At 46.6% G+C, this 20,721-nt stretch overlaps 2 protein-coding genes across 2 annotated transcripts; both read right to left on the bottom strand.

Moving 5' to 3' along the window:
- Positions 1-5,298: 5,298 nt before the first annotated feature.
- On the bottom strand, positions 5,299-9,142 carry LOC136495577 (probable amidase At4g34880). Its single transcript, XM_066491470.1, has 6 exons — positions 9,096-9,142; positions 6,814-7,183; positions 6,512-6,726; positions 6,102-6,341; positions 5,767-5,965; positions 5,299-5,656 (listed from the first exon to the last, which is right to left on the bottom strand). Exons 1-6 carry the CDS (start codon positions 9,140-9,142, stop codon positions 5,306-5,308), a joined length of 1,422 nt encoding a protein of 473 aa, XP_066347567.1. The 3' UTR covers positions 5,299-5,305.
- A 1,299-nt stretch (positions 9,143-10,441) lies between these two features.
- LOC136497661 (probable amidase At4g34880) lies at positions 10,442-12,499 on the bottom strand. The gene is made up of 5 exons (XM_066493505.1): positions 11,957-12,499; positions 11,655-11,869; positions 11,245-11,484; positions 10,910-11,108; positions 10,442-10,799 (listed from the first exon to the last, which is right to left on the bottom strand). Exons 1-5 carry the CDS (start codon positions 12,485-12,487, stop codon positions 10,449-10,451), a joined length of 1,536 nt encoding a protein of 511 aa, XP_066349602.1. The 5' UTR covers positions 12,488-12,499; the 3' UTR covers positions 10,442-10,448.
- Between the last annotated feature and the right edge of the window lie 8,222 nt (positions 12,500-20,721).

Below are 20,721 nucleotides of genomic sequence, written 5' to 3'. Positions count from 1 at the left end.
GGCTTGAGATGGTGAAGATAGCAAGGAAAGGCTTTCGAGGTACTAAGCAAGGGTGAAGGGCAAGCGATGACTTGGCGGCCGAAGAACCTAGCTAGGGTGAAGAAGGAAGTACTTGCATTTAGTTGAGGCACTAATCAAGCTATGATGGTCATGTCAATATGGAGGATCAAATCACTATTGGAATGTGTGATGGAAGTGACTTGATGCATTTGGGATTATTCAAAATTGATGAATGGAATCAAGTGACGTGCTCAAGATGGCTTTGCTCAAGTGAAAAAGATCAAAGTTGACATGTTGGCACCCTCACTTGATGAAGATTGGAATACATGGCTTCAGTTGAAAGAGATCAACTCAAAAGGTTTAAATTTGTTATACTTTTAAATTTGAGTTAATAGGAATGCCATACTATTAAGAGGGATGCATCATGTTGATAGATAATATTTCATAAGTGCTCAAGCCAACCCATGTGAGTTTTTAGAGTGTTTGAGAGACAAAAGAGCTAACTGATTTTTTGCTGATCTGGCAACCAGACGTGTCCAGCAATGGTAAAGTTGTTGTTATTGGGTTGGTTAGTCGGGAGTTCCGATGTAAGTCGGGAGTTTCGGCAATGGTCGGGAGTTCCGACATATCATGCTTAACTAATTTGGAGAGTTCACTGTCCTGGTTATATCGGACGTGTCCGGTATGGACGGCCAGTGGCCAACGGCTAGTTTTCAAATGCCTTGAGGGTCGGGAGTTCCGACGGTCGAAAGTTCTGGCATGAGTCGGGAGTTCCGACACCTCACATACTTTAACTCAGTTACCGTAGTTTTTAAATGTGCTGAGGGTCGGGAGTTCCGATGGTCGAAAGTTCCGACATTCATCGGGAGTTCCGACACCTCACAACGTTACTATAACTCAGTTACTGTTGGCGCAGGTGTAAGTCATACCGGACGTGTCCGATATGGTAACGGCTAGTTTTTTCATAGGGGCTATAAATACCCCAAGCCTCCACCTTTGGAGGCTGTTGATTCTGCTGGTTGCTATACACGTTTTTAAGCCTTGCCAACTCTCCCAAACCCTCTCTTAGTGAGTGTTTGTTCCAAATTGCCAAATCAATTAGTGAGTTGAGAGAAATTAAAAAAGAGAGCAATCCAACCACTTGAGCACTTGTGTATATTGTCAATATCGTGATTTGTATTTGTTACTCTTAGACTCTTCGGTCCTAGATGACTAGGCGTCGTCGGAGAGCACCCGATTGATTATGGTGTGCCTCAGAAAGTTTGTAACGGTCGATTCCGCCGCCTCGGAATCAACTAGTGGAAGGAGGAAAAGGAGTTGAAAAAGACTCCGACTAGAGTGACCTTCGTGGTACCCTCTAGGGCCGACCTTCGTTGTGTCGCCCGCAACCCCCTCAACGGAGAGTAGGATTCAAACAAGTCCGAACATCGGTAAAACAAATATCGTGTCTGAATTCGCATTTCATTTGATATTTATGTTGCTCCAGCTCTTGTGCAGGTTCTCTGTGTATATTGTCATCTCTACTAGGTACCTGCAGTTTGGCTTGAAGATAGAAATCGAAAGGAGCAAGTTTGGGGCTGCTCTGCAGAAATCGTGTATGTCGGACACGTCTGGTATTTTCTACATGTGCTGAAAATATTTATTCTTTGTTCTAACTTTGTGTTGCAGGGTTGTAGCTTCTAGATATATTCTTTATACCTCGTTTACTCTGTGGCTAACTTATGAGGGGTGGTATTACTCTTAATTTAGAGTTTCATTTTGGAAACTACCTTTTCTAATTGTTTCCGCATTTTAAGGTGTTAAATTTCAGAAACGCCTATTCACCCCCTTTAGGCGGCATCCTAGGTCCTTTCAGCTCACCTTGCCATGGGGGCATTTACTCTCACTCCCGTCATCTCTCAGCGTGTTTTCCGTGACTTCTTGGGTGAAGCGGACCGACGAGAGACCATTTAGTTGGACAACAGGTGAATCTACCGGTGAAGCGGTACCAAACAAGTCCTTATTCATCACATTGTGGATAACAATGGATTTAGGAGATCTCTAACAAATACAGGGATAGGAAATGTGATAAAAAATTTGCTAGAGCTGTTCAATCTCTTATTTAAGGGGTAGGAAGAGTATAGGAGAGCTGATGGATATCCTCTTGGCGTCGCCTATTGGCCTTCTACATCCAATAGCACTCGATTGAGAAATTGCTGAAGTTGTCAATCTTATTTGGCATGTCAATAGCTATGATGTGTGTAGTGTGTTGCAGGGCTGTCGGCCCGGCCCACAGCCAGCCTCGTGTCAAGGCCACTTGACCGGGCTCAGACCAAGAAAAGTTTCGTCGGGTCCTATTGACACCACTAGATTCAAACTAGGTTTAAAAATAGATCTTCTTTTAATTCGTGACAATTTTATAGTTATTATTATTAGCCAAAGTTTGAAAACAATGATTTGGCTTAAACCTAGCTTAGATGGACTCATGGCTCTGCTCGATGGTGCTACAAGTGCAATAGTAGCAGAAGCGAGCACAACTTGGGAACCCAAGAAAATTTTGGTCGTGTCCAATTGGGATCATTAGATTTCAAACTATGTTTGTGATCCGAGGATGATTTATTTTCTCCCTGTTCACCATTGTAGTTCATGGAGTATTACCTCAACTTGGTAACCCAATATTTCTTATGTATTTTTTTTTGTTTTTGTAAGAATGCTTCCAGTTGAAGCGAAGTGATGCAAATTATTAACTAAAATAATTAAGCACAACACCGCCGTTGTATCCTCAATGAAGCACTAAACATCTCCGTTTTGGATAAATTGTATTCGACCCGGCCGCGTATTGCATTTATACGCAAGTAGAACATGCTTTTAGAATACTTTTTACTAAACACTACCGGATTCAGCTTCTTTGCCGAGTGCCTCCGATATACACTCGACAAAGTCTTTGCCGAGTGTTACACTCGGCAAAGAGCACTCGGTAAACAGTTTATCGGCAAAGATCTCTTTGCCGAGTGCACTTTATCGGGCACTTGCCGAGTGCTAATCTGACACTCGGTAAAGAAAAGTCGCCGTGACGGCGAGCGCCACCGTGACGGCGGCTTTGCCAAATGTCAAGGTCAAGCACTCGACAAAGGTCGCCGCTTTGTCGAGCGCCGTTGACTCAGACACTCGGCAAAGGTGGCCACTGTGCCGAGTGCCACCGGCAAGACACTCGGCAAACGTAGCATATTTGCCGAGTGTTCTATCAAGACACTCGGCAAACAGGAGACCTTTGCCGAGTGCCTAGCCCGTGGCACTCGACAAATCAGTGATGTTTGCCGAGTGCAATGGCCTTTGCACTCGGCAAAGCATGTTCTCAGGTAGTCACTTTGCCGAGTGTCATAGCTATTGCACTCGACAAAGTGACTGAAAACAGCCTTTTTATTTGTTTTGTACATCCCATCTAAACAAACAGAAGATATATATAACAAACATCACCAACATCACATATATATCATCAACACCACATATATATCACCAACACCACATATATATCACAACCGTCACATATATATCACAAACGTCACATGTCTCACAATATATCACAAATAAGTTCACAAGTAATCCAAGTGCTCTATCATCTACAACCACAATTGCAAATAGAAGTACCATTAACAACCACAAGAATCTTAACCAGATGGCTAATGATACTGATTTGGTGAAGGATTCGCTGAAGCATGAGGATCGTTCGATGCCGCTGATTGATTCTGCACAAAGGAGAAGAGATTGTATGTGTGAGACAAGATAAATATATACCATACATGAATAAAACTTTCATACTCCACTAGGTTTGACCGTAAACATAAACATACAAACTAAAATATTTATACTCACAGGAGTAGAATAGTGAGGAGGTGGAGGTGGAGGTGGAGGTGGAGCGAATAGCAAAGATGGCGGAACTACACCCATAGCGGCGCTAAGACTTTCCATGTACTGAAGAATCTCCGCCATCCTCCGCTGCTCGGCCTCAACCCTCTCCATCTTCGCCTGCATCTGCTCCCGTATCCTCCTCTCTTGTTCCAGCTAGGTCTACAATATATTCACTCCAATGTTACAATAATACAAAGGAAAGATATAAAAAAACCAATGAACGACGAATAAACCAAGAATAACCTCGAGTGCCTCCACCCGGTGGTGTGAAGTGTCCTACCGAGGTCGTATGGCCGGGCTCATGCTCGTGCTGCTTGCTCGAATCTGGGATAGACTGGGAGTAGCGGCCGAGTCGATTGCGCCGTCGCCAATCCAGTACCGCCCATGCTTCTTGCCTCCTCCCACCCTCATGACGACTTCTCCATCAAGGTTTCACGCAAGTTGTCACGTACGATGCTTGCAAACCGAAGAATCTTCAAAGAAGTTTCATGATTTTGTGAAGAGGCCGACGAGGTGGTAAGCATCGTACGTGACAAACTTGCACGAAACCTCCTCAAATTTTTTTTATCACAACCTCCACATATGATATCATGACATCTTGACAAGTTTCATAATTTTTGGACTTCGTTTGTTTTTTATAGAATTTAAAAACAACTCGACTGCAAGTTCGTGGTCATGTTTCATGAACAAGATGTTCGAAATTGGTGATTTGTTCCTGGATACAGCCTCACATTATACTAAATAACATGAATATAATTTTCCATTCATTTTTTTATTATTCGAATGACTAGCAGTTATAATTTGAATTATCCAAGAAAATTCAATTAAATGAAATAAATTAAAGAAATATAGAAAAAGTCCGAGAAATGTGCCACATTGGAACATGGAGTACCAGGTATTGTATGAGGACTGCAGAAAAAGTTTGGAGGTCAAAAGTGAAAAAAAATATGGTTTGCCGATTGTCAAAAAATGACACTTGGCAAATCACCGCTTTGTCGAGTGTCAGGAGAAGACACTCGGCAAAGGGTTAACGGTGGTTGCCGGCCGTTAACGGCGGCGGCCCTTTGCCGAGTGTTCTGGTTTGCTGAGGACCCGACACTCGGCAAACCTGGTCTTTGCCGAGTGTTATTGTTTACCGAGTGCTCGGCACTCGGCAACCCACATCTTTGCTGAGTGTCAGTTGTTTGCTGAGTGCTTTCTCTCTAGCACTCGGTAAATAGCCTCTTTGCCGAGCGTCCGATAAAAAGCACTCGGCAAAGTATGGGACATTCGACAAAGAAACCATCTCCGGTAGTGAAAAGTATACAGACAACACACAAAAGAAAGAAACAGTATTACATATTTTATATAAAAAATAAAGTAGTGGCAAGGAGGTGGACTGCAAACAGTTGTGCATTCTAGGGAGCTTTCTAAGCCTTCATATGATGGGAGGCCTTCGGACCTTGGTAGCCTGCTCAAACGCATAGGCCATCTCGATGAGCCTGGGCTCATAGCCCCTGAGCCCACCGAAGGTGACGCCAAAGGGGACGCCCTTCTCGTCGTACCCAGCCGGCACTTCGATTCCGGGGAGGCCATTGTAGGCAAGGACGGTGGCGACGCTCGAATCAGGTGTAAAAATCGCGTCGAGCTGGTGTTCCTTTATCAGCTTCTCCACCCCGTTTGCCGACAACTCCTCCATCCGATGTATCGCAGCTCTTTCCAGGGGGCCGATGCCCGTGGTGGTTTCAGATAACAGCAGGAGCTGCTGATCGTACTCTATCAGCTTCTCCTGCAGTCCAAATTTCAGTACGTTGTTAGATTCAAGACGAAGAGTTGAGAAAGTACAACTAACTCATTACTGATTCGAAAAATTGAAGGTTCAGATTGACTAAAACAAACCTCGAAAGGATGGATAGCGTTGAAAGCTATGATTTCAGCTAGGGAGCCGACTGGAGTGTAGGATAAGTCAGAGAGGTAGTTGTTCAGGTTGATCTTGAACTCTGCTGGCGCGGCAACCAGGAATCCACTCTTGGTGGTGTCCCGTGACTCGCTCAGATTCTCTATGTCCAGGTTCTCGATCACGATCGCTCCAAGTCGCCTTAAAACAAGAGTATGTAACTGAGTAACTAAATTGCTTTGATTATGATCGAAAAGGAAATGATGACCAATTCTGTTGACTGTTCGATCATGAATTTATGGAAAGAGTAACTCTATTGTAAATTACTCTTACTTACCTCATTGTTTCGATATGCTGCTTGTACACTGTGGTCATCACTGTCTTTGTTTCGAAGTGAAAGAAGCCATTTGGGATACCAATCCTCTTGCTACTTAAGCCGTCGATCTTCAGAAACTGCTTGTACCCGCCTTTAGGGATGTACTGGGACGCTGCCATTGTGGCTTCAGCGTCAAGGGCATCGTAACCGACAATAGCATCCAGCACGTGGACAGCGTCCGCTACGGTGCGACACAATGGTCTGCATTTTGGGTTAATTGGGAGCAAAACCAACGTGTTAATCACTTGATTGACAAGTTCGTTCAGCTAGCTCAAAAGTTAACACACACACACACACACACACACACACACACACAAATTAATTGCAAGTTAAACATGCACGGATTTCTGCTAGGTAGTCATCTTAATTACCCGACAGTGTCCTGCCTAAGCGTGAAGGGGATGACGCCGGAGCGACTGGTCAAGCCAACTGTTGGCTTGATCCCGACCACTGCATTCACGGACGCCGGGCAGAGTATGGAAGCTATGGTTTCGGTCCCGAGTGTCACGGCTGCCATGTTGGCCGCCGCGGCGATGGCTGAACCGGTGCTTGCTTCGCATGGATCCATTTCCAGCACGTAAGGGTTCTGCGACACGACGTACGATGCATGCATGTCAGACGAAGCAAGCATACCATGACGATGATTGAGGAAGAAGCTAGTCGTCATACATACCATGGCTTGTCCGCCTCGCGCGCTCCAGCCGTGGAGGCCCCTGGCGCTGCGCATGTTGCCCCACTCGGGGAGGTTGGACTTGCCGAGCACGATGGCGCCGGCGCGCCGCAGCCTGGCCACCACGCCGGCGTCGCGCCTGGCCACAGAGCCGAGCAGCGCAAACGACCCGGCCGTCGTGTTCAGCCGGTCGCGCGTCGTGATGAGGTCCTTCACCATCACGGGGACGCCGTGGAGGAGGCCGCCGCCGGACGACGACGCTTGGCGGTAGGCGCCGGACGCCCGCTCGGCGTCGGCGCGGGCCGCGTCGCGGAGCGCATCGGGGTTCACCTCGATGACGGCGTTTGTGGATAACAATGGATTTAGGAGATCTCTAACAAATACAGGGATAGGAAATGTGATAAAAAATTTGCTAGAGCTGTTCAATCTCTTATTTAAGGGGTAGGAAGAGTATAGGAGAGCTGATGGATATCCTCTTGGCGTCGCCTATTGGCCTTCTACATCCAATAGCACTCGATTGAGAAATTGCTGAAGTTGTCAATCTTATTTGGCATGTCAATAGCTATGATGTGTGTAGTGTGTTGCAGGGCTGTCGGCCCGGCCCACAGCCAGCCTCGTGTCAAGGCCACTTGACCGGGCTCAGACCAAGAAAAGTTTCGTCGGGTCCTATTGACACCACTAGATTCAAACTAGGTTTAAAAATAGATCTTCTTTTAATTCGTGACAATTTTATAGTTATTATTATTAGCCAAAGTTTGAAAACAATGATTTGGCTTAAACCTAGCTTAGATGGACTCATGGCTCTGCTCGATGGTGCTACAAGTGCAATAGTAGCAGAAGCGAGCACAACTTGGGAACCCAAGAAAATTTTGGTCGTGTCCAATTGGGATCATTAGATTTCAAACTATGTTTGTGATCCGAGGATGATTTATTTTCTCCCTGTTCACCATTGTAGTTCATGGAGTATTACCTCAACTTGGTAACCCAATATTTCTTATGTATTTTTTTTTGTTTTTGTAAGAATGCTTCCAGTTGAAGCGAAGTGATGCAAATTATTAACTAAAATAATTAAGCACAACACCGCCGTTGTATCCTCAATGAAGCACTAAACATCTCCGTTTTGGATAAATTGTATTCGACCCGGCCGCGTATTGCATTTATACGCAAGTAGAACATGCTTTTAGAATACTTTTTACTAAACACTACCGGATTCAGCTTCTTTGCCGAGTGCCTCCGATATACACTCGACAAAGTCTTTGCCGAGTGTTACACTCGGCAAAGAGCACTCGGTAAACAGTTTATCGGCAAAGATCTCTTTGCCGAGTGCACTTTATCGGGCACTTGCCGAGTGCTAATCTGACACTCGGTAAAGAAAAGTCGCCGTGACGGCGAGCGCCACCGTGACGGCGGCTTTGCCAAATGTCAAGGTCAAGCACTCGACAAAGGTCGCCGCTTTGTCGAGCGCCGTTGACTCAGACACTCGGCAAAGGTGGCCACTGTGCCGAGTGCCACCGGCAAGACACTCGGCAAACGTAGCATATTTGCCGAGTGTTCTATCAAGACACTCGGCAAACAGGAGACCTTTGCCGAGTGCCTAGCCCGTGGCACTCGACAAATCAGTGATGTTTGCCGAGTGCAATGGCCTTTGCACTCGGCAAAGCATGTTCTCAGGTAGTCACTTTGCCGAGTGTCATAGCTATTGCACTCGACAAAGTGACTGAAAACAGCCTTTTTATTTGTTTTGTACATCCCATCTAAACAAACAGAAGATATATATAACAAACATCACCAACATCACATATATATCATCAACACCACATATATATCACCAACACCACATATATATCACAACCGTCACATATATATCACAAACGTCACATGTCTCACAATATATCACAAATAAGTTCACAAGTAATCCAAGTGCTCTATCATCTACAACCACAATTGCAAATAGAAGTACCATTAACAACCACAAGAATCTTAACCAGATGGCTAATGATACTGATTTGGTGAAGGATTCGCTGAAGCATGAGGATCGTTCGATGCCGCTGATTGATTCTGCACAAAGGAGAAGAGATTGTATGTGTGAGACAAGATAAATATATACCATACATGAATAAAACTTTCATACTCCACTAGGTTTGACCGTAAACATAAACATACAAACTAAAATATTTATACTCACAGGAGTAGAATAGTGAGGAGGTGGAGGTGGAGGTGGAGGTGGAGCGAATAGCAAAGATGGCGGAACTACACCCATAGCGGCGCTAAGACTTTCCATGTACTGAAGAATCTCCGCCATCCTCCGCTGCTCGGCCTCAACCCTCTCCATCTTCGCCTGCATCTGCTCCCGTATCCTCCTCTCTTGTTCCAGCTAGGTCTACAATATATTCACTCCAATGTTACAATAATACAAAGGAAAGATATAAAAAAACCAATGAACGACGAATAAACCAAGAATAACCTCGAGTGCCTCCACCCGGTGGTGTGAAGTGTCCTACCGAGGTCGTATGGCCGGGCTCATGCTCGTGCTGCTTGCTCGAATCTGGGATAGACTGGGAGTAGCGGCCGAGTCGATTGCGCCGTCGCCAATCCAGTACCGCCCATGCTTCTTGCCTCCTCCCACCCTCATGACGACTTCTCCATCAAGGTTTCACGCAAGTTGTCACGTACGATGCTTGCAAACCGAAGAATCTTCAAAGAAGTTTCATGATTTTGTGAAGAGGCCGACGAGGTGGTAAGCATCGTACGTGACAAACTTGCACGAAACCTCCTCAAATTTTTTTTATCACAACCTCCACATATGATATCATGACATCTTGACAAGTTTCATAATTTTTGGACTTCGTTTGTTTTTTATAGAATTTAAAAACAACTCGACTGCAAGTTCGTGGTCATGTTTCATGAACAAGATGTTCGAAATTGGTGATTTGTTCCTGGATACAGCCTCACATTATACTAAATAACATGAATATAATTTTCCATTCATTTTTTTATTATTCGAATGACTAGCAGTTATAATTTGAATTATCCAAGAAAATTCAATTAAATGAAATAAATTAAAGAAATATAGAAAAAGTCCGAGAAATGTGCCACATTGGAACATGGAGTACCAGGTATTGTATGAGGACTGCAGAAAAAGTTTGGAGGTCAAAAGTGAAAAAAAATATGGTTTGCCGATTGTCAAAAAATGACACTTGGCAAATCACCGCTTTGTCGAGTGTCAGGAGAAGACACTCGGCAAAGGGTTAACGGTGGTTGCCGGCCGTTAACGGCGGCGGCCCTTTGCCGAGTGTTCTGGTTTGCTGAGGACCCGACACTCGGCAAACCTGGTCTTTGCCGAGTGTTATTGTTTACCGAGTGCTCGGCACTCGGCAACCCACATCTTTGCTGAGTGTCAGTTGTTTGCTGAGTGCTTTCTCTCTAGCACTCGGTAAATAGCCTCTTTGCCGAGCGTCCGATAAAAAGCACTCGGCAAAGTATGGGACATTCGACAAAGAAACCATCTCCGGTAGTGAAAAGTATACAGACAACACACAAAAGAAAGAAACAGTATTACATATTTTATATAAAAAATAAAGTAGTGGCAAGGAGGTGGACTGCAAACAGTTGTGCATTCTAGGGAGCTTTCTAAGCCTTCATATGATGGGAGGCCTTCGGACCTTGGTAGCCTGCTCAAACGCATAGGCCATCTCGATGAGCCTGGGCTCATAGCCCCTGAGCCCACCGAAGGTGACGCCAAAGGGGACGCCCTTCTCGTCGTACCCAGCCGGCACTTCGATTCCGGGGAGGCCATTGTAGGCAAGGACGGTGGCGACGCTCGAATCAGGTGTAAAAATCGCGTCGAGCTGGTGTTCCTTTATCAGCTTCTCCACCCCGTTTGCCGACAACTCCTCCATCCGATGTATCGCAGCTCTTTCCAGGGGGCCGATGCCCGTGGTGGTTTCAGATAACAGCAGGAGCTGCTGATCGTACTCTATCAGCTTCTCCTGCAGTCCAAATTTCAGTACGTTGTTAGATTCAAGACGAAGAGTTGAGAAAGTACAACTAACTCATTACTGATTCGAAAAATTGAAGGTTCAGATTGACTAAAACAAACCTCGAAAGGATGGATAGCGTTGAAAGCTATGATTTCAGCTAGGGAGCCGACTGGAGTGTAGGATAAGTCAGAGAGGTAGTTGTTCAGGTTGATCTTGAACTCTGCTGGCGCGGCAACCAGGAATCCACTCTTGGTGGTGTCCCGTGACTCGCTCAGATTCTCTATGTCCAGGTTCTCGATCACGATCGCTCCAAGTCGCCTTAAAACAAGAGTATGTAACTGAGTAACTAAATTGCTTTGATTATGATCGAAAAGGAAATGATGACCAATTCTGTTGACTGTTCGATCATGAATTTATGGAAAGAGTAACTCTATTGTAAATTACTCTTACTTACCTCATTGTTTCGATATGCTGCTTGTACACTGTGGTCATCACTGTCTTTGTTTCGAAGTGAAAGAAGCCATTTGGGATACCAATCCTCTTGCTACTTAAGCCGTCGATCTTCAGAAACTGCTTGTACCCGCCTTTAGGGATGTACTGGGACGCTGCCATTGTGGCTTCAGCGTCAAGGGCATCGTAACCGACAATAGCATCCAGCACGTGGACAGCGTCCGCTACGGTGCGACACAATGGTCTGCATTTTGGGTTAATTGGGAGCAAAACCAACGTGTTAATCACTTGATTGACAAGTTCGTTCAGCTAGCTCAAAAGTTAACACACACACACACACACACACACACACACACACAAATTAATTGCAAGTTAAACATGCACGGATTTCTGCTAGGTAGTCATCTTAATTACCCGACAGTGTCCTGCCTAAGCGTGAAGGGGATGACGCCGGAGCGACTGGTCAAGCCAACTGTTGGCTTGATCCCGACCACTGCATTCACGGACGCCGGGCAGAGTATGGAAGCTATGGTTTCGGTCCCGAGTGTCACGGCTGCCATGTTGGCCGCCGCGGCGATGGCTGAACCGGTGCTTGCTTCGCATGGATCCATTTCCAGCACGTAAGGGTTCTGCGACACGACGTACGATGCATGCATGTCAGACGAAGCAAGCATACCATGACGATGATTGAGGAAGAAGCTAGTCGTCATACATACCATGGCTTGTCCGCCTCGCGCGCTCCAGCCGTGGAGGCCCCTGGCGCTGCGCATGTTGCCCCACTCGGGGAGGTTGGACTTGCCGAGCACGATGGCGCCGGCGCGCCGCAGCCTGGCCACCACGCCGGCGTCGCGCCTGGCCACAGAGCCGAGCAGCGCAAACGACCCGGCCGTCGTGTTCAGCCGGTCGCGCGTCGTGATGAGGTCCTTCACCATCACGGGGACGCCGTGGAGGAGGCCGCCGCCGGACGACGACGCTTGGCGGTAGGCGCCGGACGCCCGCTCGGCGTCGGCGCGGGCCGCGTCGCGGAGCGCATCGGGGTTCACCTCGATGACGGCGTGGAGCATCGGGTTCAGCCGCGCGATCTGGTCCAGGTAGTAGCGGACCAGCGCCGTCGACGTCAGGCTGCCTTTCTTGAAGCCGTCCTGGATGCTCTCGAGGGTGGCCTCTTCGAACTGGAACGCGGCGCCGCCGGCGGTGACGGTGAGAGCAACGGCTGCGGCCAGGAGCAGCAGTCTCTGCCAAGCCATGCTGCATGCCTGCCTTTGTGCTGATTCTGCCACCTGATGAGATGAATGCCGCACCGCACTGCTACCTATATATAGACCCGACATACAATGGATATATAGCTCCTCCGGGATCCCATATCAGGATGTCAATCTTTGAAAGTATTTTTATGTCATTTTTGTCGCTAGACCTTACCTGCTTGAATAATGATGTTACCCTGTTAACAACTCCGCCCCCAGATCGATGACTTTTTGCTATGGGGATTCCCGTTGTTTTTTACTGACACGGAGCTTCCTGTGTTTGACTTCATTTTGGCTTCCCTAGCGTTTGTTGAAACCGGGAATAGCCTCCTAGGCCATGGTTAATAATAATATAGGGTCTATTCTTAATCTTATGCTGTTACAAATCATATGTAGTAAATTGAAAAGCTAACACAAATAATAGTTAGCTATAGATCATACATGTTGCAGGTTAACAAATTATAAATAGATGGGTAAACTCTCCTCGTGCGAGCGAGTAAGGGCTCCTTGATGGGGAGGACAGCATGGAATCCTCGATCATGCCCATCGTGATGGATAAGTCTCTGTGTAGGTCTTTATGGGGCTGCAGCAGTATGGTGGTATTGCTACCCATCAAGGACAGTATTCTTGACTGGAGGACAGTATCTTAGCATCTAGGACTAGCATCTAGGACAGCATCTAGGACTAGCATCTAGGACAGCATCTAGCACTAGCATCTAGGACAGCATCTTATACTAGCATCTTGATATATGTTTGGCTGGCTAGCAGCCTATAAATATGTATCCCCAACCCCTCAGGTTGGCATGGTATTTTGTGTGAGAAATAAACTAGAAAATTACATCAACTCCTAGTATCATCCTTTCTCGATGAGAGTAAGAATTCTACTACTACCAAGAGTAAGAATTGAGCGACTAACAGATCGACCAGCTGGAATCCAGACTCGATGGGTGGAGTGGAGATTCAGCAGATTTCCGTTCTTAAAAAAAAGCAGCACATTTAACGGGTGACCCCTGACTAGATAGATGGTGGACGCCACGTTCCTAAATGCTAACCTGACTGAATGGGAGTCAGAGAGGGCTGTGACATGATCTTCACCGACTGGCTTCGAGCTGTTGCGGAGGTGGAGTTTGCCGAGCTTGTTGGCAACAAAGTAGCAAGGATGAGATTGATGCGATAATAAAATCTCTACCATCAGATAAGGCACCTGGCCCAGATGGCTTCGATACAGATTCTGTTAGAAGATGTTGGCCAATCATTTGTGAAGACTCTTATAGGCTCTGTGATGCTTTTTACTCTGAACAATTATGTCTTCAAAGCATAAATGGCTCCTACGTCACTCTAATCCCTAAGAAGGATGATGCACTCAGAGTAGCAGATTATAGACCTATCTCCTTGTTGAATACTTTAGTGAAAATTTTAACTAAGATTCTGGCGAACAAGCTTCAAGTTGTTCTACCGTCACTGGTACGTAGGAATCAATATGGTCTAATTATTCTAATGGTTGATTTTGAGAAGGCTTTTGAAGTGGAGCATATAGTTTGATGATGCAAATTATGGAACATAAAGGCTTCCATAAAAATGGTCGAACTGGATGAAGGTAATTTTTGGTTCGGGAACATCTGCCATTCTTTTGAATGGAGTTCCTGGGAAAGTTTTTCATTGCAGAAGAGGGATTAGACAGGGTGATCCTTTATCACCTTTTGTTTTTGTCCTAGTTGCTGATCTTCTTCAGACAGTGCTTAATTCATCCAGAAGGAATAATCTATTGGCCCTCCCAATCCCTCTATGAAATGATGAGGATTTTCCTATTCTACAATATGCAGATGATACTCTCATATTTATGCAGGCTGATGTTGCTCAGTTGAATCATCTGAAGGATATCCTAGCTGAGTTTGCAGGATCTACTAGTTTGAAAGTAAATTTTGATAAGTCCTTTATGGTTCCTATCAATGTGTCTGACGACAGATTAGACATTTTAACCAACACTCGGGGTTGTTCTCAAGGTTCTCTACCTTTCACCTACTTAGGCCTTCCATTAAGCATAACCAGGCCTTCGGTAGCTAACTTTTGGCCTCTGGTCTCCAAGTGTGAGAGAAGATTGGTCGTTTTTTCTTCTTTTCTCTAAGTGATGCTGGCCGCCTCACAAATGTTGTTCTTTCTGCTCTACTAACCTATGCAATGTGTACCTTTCTGCTACCAAAAAATAGTCATTAAGCAGGTTGATAAATTTAGAAAACACTGCTTATAAAGTGATCCTAATTTAAACAATAAAAAGCCTTCAAAAGCAGCTTGGACAATGGTTTGTTTACCTAAACTGGAAGGTGGCTTGGGAGTCATAGCTCTGTCAGTTGAAAGCCTGTTGATAAAAATTTTGCATAAATGCTATAATAAAGTTGATGTTCTCTAGGTCTCTTCAATTAATCTGGGATCACTATTATATAAGAGATAGGCTGCTTTATATTAGGAGAACTTCAAGAGGATCTTTTTGGTGCCGTGATATTCTTAAACTACAAGTGCAATTCAAAGGTATGACTATGGCCTTTGTGAATAATGGCTCATCATGTTTTTTGTGGCATGATCTATCGGAGGGATCAGTTCAGGCTTTTCCAGAGATTTTTTTCCTATGCTAAGAATCAACAGATAATTCTAAAGGTGGCTGTCTCCACAAGCACCCTTCAAGACCTCTTTCATTTTGCCCCTCTCTAGTGAAGCTTATGCATAATTTCAAGAGCTTCAGTTCATTCTTCAGAACTTACAAATGAAGCAAACTCATGATATCTGGTCATATATTTGGGGATCCTCCCTTTTGTCCTCCAAAGAGGTTTATACGCACCTTTTGGGACATCGTTTTGTGCATAGGGAATATAAATGGTTATGGACTTCAGCTTTTTAGAACAAAAGAAAGTTCTTCTGGCTCATTCTAAAGTATTGGTCTAGCACTAGATTCCTCCTTAGACGGCGACATATGCATCTCCCAAATTATAATTGTGTTTTCGAGGAAGATCTTCTTCATCTATTGTTCCATTGCCCTTGCCCAGGCCTGTTGGTTCACTCTCACTCTTTACTCGCCAAACTCTGATGATATCTTGGTTATCTTGGAAAGCATCAAAGATTAGATAAATCAGCCCTTTTATGGATTATGCACAATGACATCATTTTCAAGAATCTCTTTCACTAAGTTCAAAGAAGCAAGTCTGTCTTCAAGAAAAAAATTGCTCTAGTTATTCTAAGAGCAAAAGCAGCACATCACCCTTTTATAGACTTATGGTTAGAAGGCTTTGTGTAATTCTAGCTATTTTATTTTTGACTTTTTTGTCTCTTGATTTAACTTTGTAACTCTTTTTACTCTTTAATACAATTACAGTAGGAGTTTAAACCCCTCCTGTTCCATAAAAAAAGTATAGGCTCCAAAATCAGAAAGCCTAGTTCTTCGCCAAGGTGACGGTGAGGGCCAACTGCTCCACCGAGTCGACGATCAAGTCTATTTTGACGAAGTTGATCGCCTAGCCTTGAGCAAAATGGATGACAAAGTTCATCCTGTCTCTCTCCATACTAGATTGTCCTCTACTCAATCTGCTTCATTCTTTCGATTCAACAAAATGTAATCAGCAAGTTCACGCAGGGAGCTTCTTCATCCTATATATGCCTCACGCTAAGCACGTTCATGGCTGCAAGCGTCGGAAAGCAGTCGCACGGATTCAGAGAACATGCTCCGCCACATCACGCCAACAAGCGGCGCGAACAAAGCACGACGCGAGCTCGTGAGTCTTCTCACGCACAACGCGCAGCTCAGCGAGCCTCTTGAATGAGCAGCTCCTCCGTGCAGAGTTTCCTCAGACCGTGTTACTTGCATCGCAACGTGAGCGCCGCTGATCTCGCTGCGGAGGCTCTCCACGGTCACCGTCGACCTTGTCGCGGGGGCTCGCTCTGCGATCACCGTCAAGCTCGCCTTGGGTGCTAGCTCCACGGTCACCGTGGACGCTGCGAGATCATCGTCAAGCTCGCCGTCGGTGCTCGTTCCTCAGTCGTTGCCAACCTGGCCGTGGAGCATGGTCGTCGTGGCTGGCTCCTGGCTACGGCTTGCCTACTTGTGCGCTAGTACATTTTGTCCACCCCGTGGGAACCGTTTTATCCGCGGGTTTCAAACCGCTAGAACTATTGTTTTAACGGATTGGGTTGGTTTTTGCCCAAAAAACCGTATAAACCGGACCATGTAGGCCTAGATCCAAGTGCGTGAGTCCTGCGTGGCGTGCTGATTATCTGTAATTTTTTGACCGGCTGATTATGAGGACATGTTATGCATAACGGATTTATATACAAAATTTATATGGGTGAAGAACCGAGAATGGCAACCACAGGGGGATGAACGGGAGCTAAGATTATTTTTACTGAAACTTTGACCGCTGTCCTAAATCACACCCAAAAACTCGAAACACCAAAATGAAGACACCGATGCCAACTAGGTGACAGGATGCACTCAACAGCGACTTAGAAACACAGCGAACCAAAACCTAGAGCGGTGCAGCGAGCGGAGCAACGAAGCACCAGTAAACAGCACCGCTGTACAACCAGCCAAGTCGGCTTGGCCGATTGAGATCGGCCTAGTCCTTCGCCAAATTCAGAAAGCTTCATGATTTGGGTGTGATAACGTGCACCAAATCTTCTCAAATTTTTATCACAACCTCCACATACGATATCATGACATCTCGACAAGTTTCATGATTTTTGGACTTCGTTTGCATTTTATAGAATTTAAAAACAATTCGTCCACAAGTTCGTGGTCATGTTTCGTAAACAAGATGTTCGAAATTTCAGGTCGGTTCCTGGATACGGCCTCACCCTACACTCAATACCATGAATATCATTTTTTGAATCATTAAATTCCATTATTCGAAGCACGTGCAGTTCAAATTTACAATTTCCAAAAAAAATCAATTAAATGAAATAAATTAACTAAATATAGCAAACAGTTCGGGAAATGTACAAAATTTCGACATGGAGTACCAAGTACTGTAAGATGACTAAAAAAGTTTGAAGGTCAAAATACAAAAAAAAAATTGGTTTGCCGAGTGTCAACTCGGCAAACATGCTCTTTGCCGAATGCCAGCTGCTAGGCACTCGGCAAAGTGTTCCCTTTGCCGAGTGTCCATGGGGACACTCGGCAAAGAGCGTGCCAATTTTTTTAAAAATGTTTGCCGAGTGCCTCTCCGCCCGGCACTCGGCAAAGTGGTATTTTTTATTTAAAAAAAAGATGCAGTGCGGTTTAGGGTCTAGATTTAAAAAAAAAACACCTTTGCCGAGTGCCCCGATCTGGCACTCGGCAAACCGACCTCCTTTGCCGAGTGCCAGATCGGGGCACTTGGCAAAAGGCCCATCCACACTTAACCACTGAACCGTTACCTCCCTCCCTCCCACACACGCGCGCCGCCGTGCCCCGCCCGCTCACCCACCGGCGCCCCCTCGCCGCCCTTCCCCGCGCCACGCGCCGCCCTCCCCTCCCCATGCGCCGCCCCCGCAGCTGCCACCGCACTGCGCGCCGATCGCCGCAGTCGCAGCCCGCCCCCATCCCCACGCTGCATGCCGCGCGCCGTAGCTCGCCCCCCTTCCCCGCGCCGCGCGCTGGCGCCTGCCCCCGCCCCCGCCATTCCCTGCCCCCGCGCCCGCGTGTGGCCGAGCGTGGCTAGCTCTCCCACGCTGGCCCGCCAACGCCGGTGGGTGAAGGAGGGGAGGAGGAGGAGGAGGAGGAGAAGGAGGAGTAGGAGCCGACCCTACCCCGGGCGCGCCCTGTGGATCGCCCGCCCTGACACCGCCGGTGCCCGACCCTGTTCCCGACTCCGGTGACCCCGACCCCGACGCGGCCCGCCCCTACCCCCGGCACCCGTCAGGTATGCCCTCTCTCTTGTTGTTGTCGTGGTAGTGATAGTTGTAGTAGTAGTGCTAGTGGTAGTAGTAGTAGAACTAGTGGTTGTAGTAGTAGTATTGGTGGTAGTAGTAGTAGAACTAGTGGTAGTAGTAGTAGCAATAGTGGTAGTAGTAGTAGTAGTAGTAGAACTAGTGGTTGTAGTAGTATCAATAGTGGAAGTAGTAGTAGAAGTAGTGGTACTACTTGGATATATTCTTCTGCATGGATTGATATCCAAACTACATGGCTTCTCTTGAGACATATGTGCTTGTCGGCCATCGTGTTGTTGTTTTTTGTAGGTTTTGGAAACCTCACCGTGCAGGGGAGGTTCTGCCGATTTTTTAAATGAAAGTATTTTGTTCCATTTTTGTATAGAAGAGCCTGTCAGAGCTGAGTCGGAGTTCCCGTCACTGTGTCGGTCTACCTGCACCGCGTCGCCTCGCCACTGCACCGACCCGCCATGGCCTCGCTAGCCTGATTCCGCCGCCACCCTAGGTATAACCCCTCTTTCCATATCATGATTGTAGATCGCGTAACCCAGTTAGGCGTCTCCCATTCGAAAGAGATACGGTTGGAGGTATGCAGATCTTTGCATATCTTTGACCATATCTGTTTTAGATTGTCCATGTTTTCTAATTATGTCTTGTTTTTTTATTACAGGTGATTGAACAAAGATGACGGGCGACCATCATAGGTCCGTGAATTCGATTTACCAAAGACCATGCCGGCTGTAGGAGGAGGCGGAGGGATCGAACAGGAGGAGGAGGAGGACCGCCAGCCACAGGAGGGGGTCGTCTCCTCCCATGCCACATGAGGAGGAGGTGGCGCCCGTGGATGAGTTGGACGAGGAGCTGGTTCGACAGACGGATGAGGAGGAGGAGGAGGAGGAGGAGGAGGAGGAGGAGGGGGAGGCAGCAGGCACGGGTTCTGCTTCCTCCAACTCCTCTTTGAGTGTCTACCTGCGAGGTCTTGTGAGCCTCCCACAGGTTCCGCTTCCTCACCAACGCCAAGTGATTCGCCCCGAAGGGCAAAAGTAAGTAACTTTATATGTTATCACCACTACTTTATATGATATGATGAAAAAACTAATAATTTTTCTTAATCACTTGTGCAGGAACTAGGTGGTTGTGTTGGGTGGAAGTGCACGACTAGTCAACGGCATCCTGGGTCTTCTGTGCAGGCAACACTTTCCCGGCATTGTCACGTACGCATCGAAGACGGAGCTGGCCTACTCGTTTGACCACTACGCCATCGCCCTCGATGCGGAGTACTCCAACAAGGCGGCGCAGGTGAAGGCAGAGTTTTGGGTAAGTGTCCCTCGCGCAACATTGCTCAATACGTCGTATTCATTGGACTTTTCTTCAAATAATGATTGGATACATCACTTTTGTATGCGAGGAGGGATTTGAGGCCAGGGCGGAGCAGGTGACTACCAAAGCCTGTGAAAAACTCGTCACCGACATGCATCTCGAGGTGCGCATCCAGGCCATCGTAACCTACTATGGGTCGAAGCTTGGAGAGAGAAAAACCAAGAAAGAAGCAAGAGAGATGCAGCTGACCCAAGAGCAGTACCTTGAGGTAAATGAAGAACATCAATATTGATTCGTTTTGAGATTAAGTTAGTTTAATTTGATCTTCTTATATGTCTAATACTTGGTGATGTGTAGATGATTCCCTGGTGGTGCCAAGCGTATCCCGAGTGCTGGACGATGATGGTGGAGAGGTGGTTCACGGAGGAGTACCTCAAGATGCACAAGGATGCTCGGGACCATCGTTTGTAGATGTAAGGTCTAGCACATGATCAAGGCAGCCGTAGCCTCGCCGGATACAAACAAGCATGGGTACGTGAATTCATTTATCTATTGTGACGCTCAGTTCTGCCTGATTTCTAATCATCGTGCTATCTTTCTCGTAGTTGGTGTCACATAGTGGCCAGGATTGCTCGGACTTCTAGGCATGGTGTATGGCCCACAAGGGCAAGGTGACGTCCGATGTCTCCTTCAACCTGGAGGACTTGCCCGAGGCATACAAGAACCCGAGCGTCCACTCCCACATCAATGAGTACATTGAGGTGACGAGGTCGCTCCTTGGGTCAGACCACGATCTAAGCACCCAGGACTTCGATGGAGAGGCCGTCATGAGGACGGGGCAAGGCAAGAAGCATGGGTGGTTCTGGCTTGGTGACGGCGTCATCGACACGGCCTCTACTCCCTCACTCTCCTAGATCCAAGCACGAAGCATGAGCGAGAGCCCGGCCATTCGCACACGGCCGACCGCTGCACAGCACCGGTGTAACACTCGGTTTTAAGGACAAAACCTGATGCACACCATATGT

Source organism: Miscanthus floridulus, chromosome 12, assembly GCF_019320115.1.
Source record: "Miscanthus floridulus cultivar M001 chromosome 12, ASM1932011v1, whole genome shotgun sequence".
NCBI lineage: Eukaryota > Viridiplantae > Streptophyta > Magnoliopsida > Poales > Poaceae > Miscanthus > Miscanthus floridulus.
Note: the sequence above shows the minus strand (reverse complement) of the source record. Positions and strands in the feature narration are given on the sequence as shown.

What these genes read in the sequence shown, in the direction of transcription:
- LOC136497661 (XM_066493505.1), bottom strand. Translation starts at nt 12,487, where the DNA reads ATGGCTTGGCAGAGACTGCTGCTCCTGGCCGCAGCCGTTGCTCTCACC. An exon ending in CTTAGGCAGGACACTGTCGG is followed by an intron (nt 11,485 to 11,654) that starts GTAATTAAGATG and finishes CCCAAAATGCAG; the next exon opens with ACCATTGTGTCGCACCGTAG. An exon ending in CAGCATATCGAAACAATGAG is followed by an intron (nt 11,109 to 11,244) that starts GTAAGTAAGAGT and finishes TCTTGTTTTAAG; the next exon opens with GCGACTTGGAGCGATCGTGA.
- LOC136495577 (XM_066491470.1), bottom strand. Translation starts at nt 9,142, where the DNA reads ATGGAGAGGGTTGAGGCCGAGCAGCGGAGGATGGCGGAGATTCTTCA. An exon ending in CGCGAGGCGGACAAGCCATG is followed by an intron (nt 6,727 to 6,813) that starts GTATGTATGACG and finishes GTCGTGTCGCAG; the next exon opens with AACCCTTACGTGCTGGAAAT. An exon ending in CAGCATATCGAAACAATGAG is followed by an intron (nt 5,966 to 6,101) that starts GTAAGTAAGAGT and finishes TCTTGTTTTAAG; the next exon opens with GCGACTTGGAGCGATCGTGA.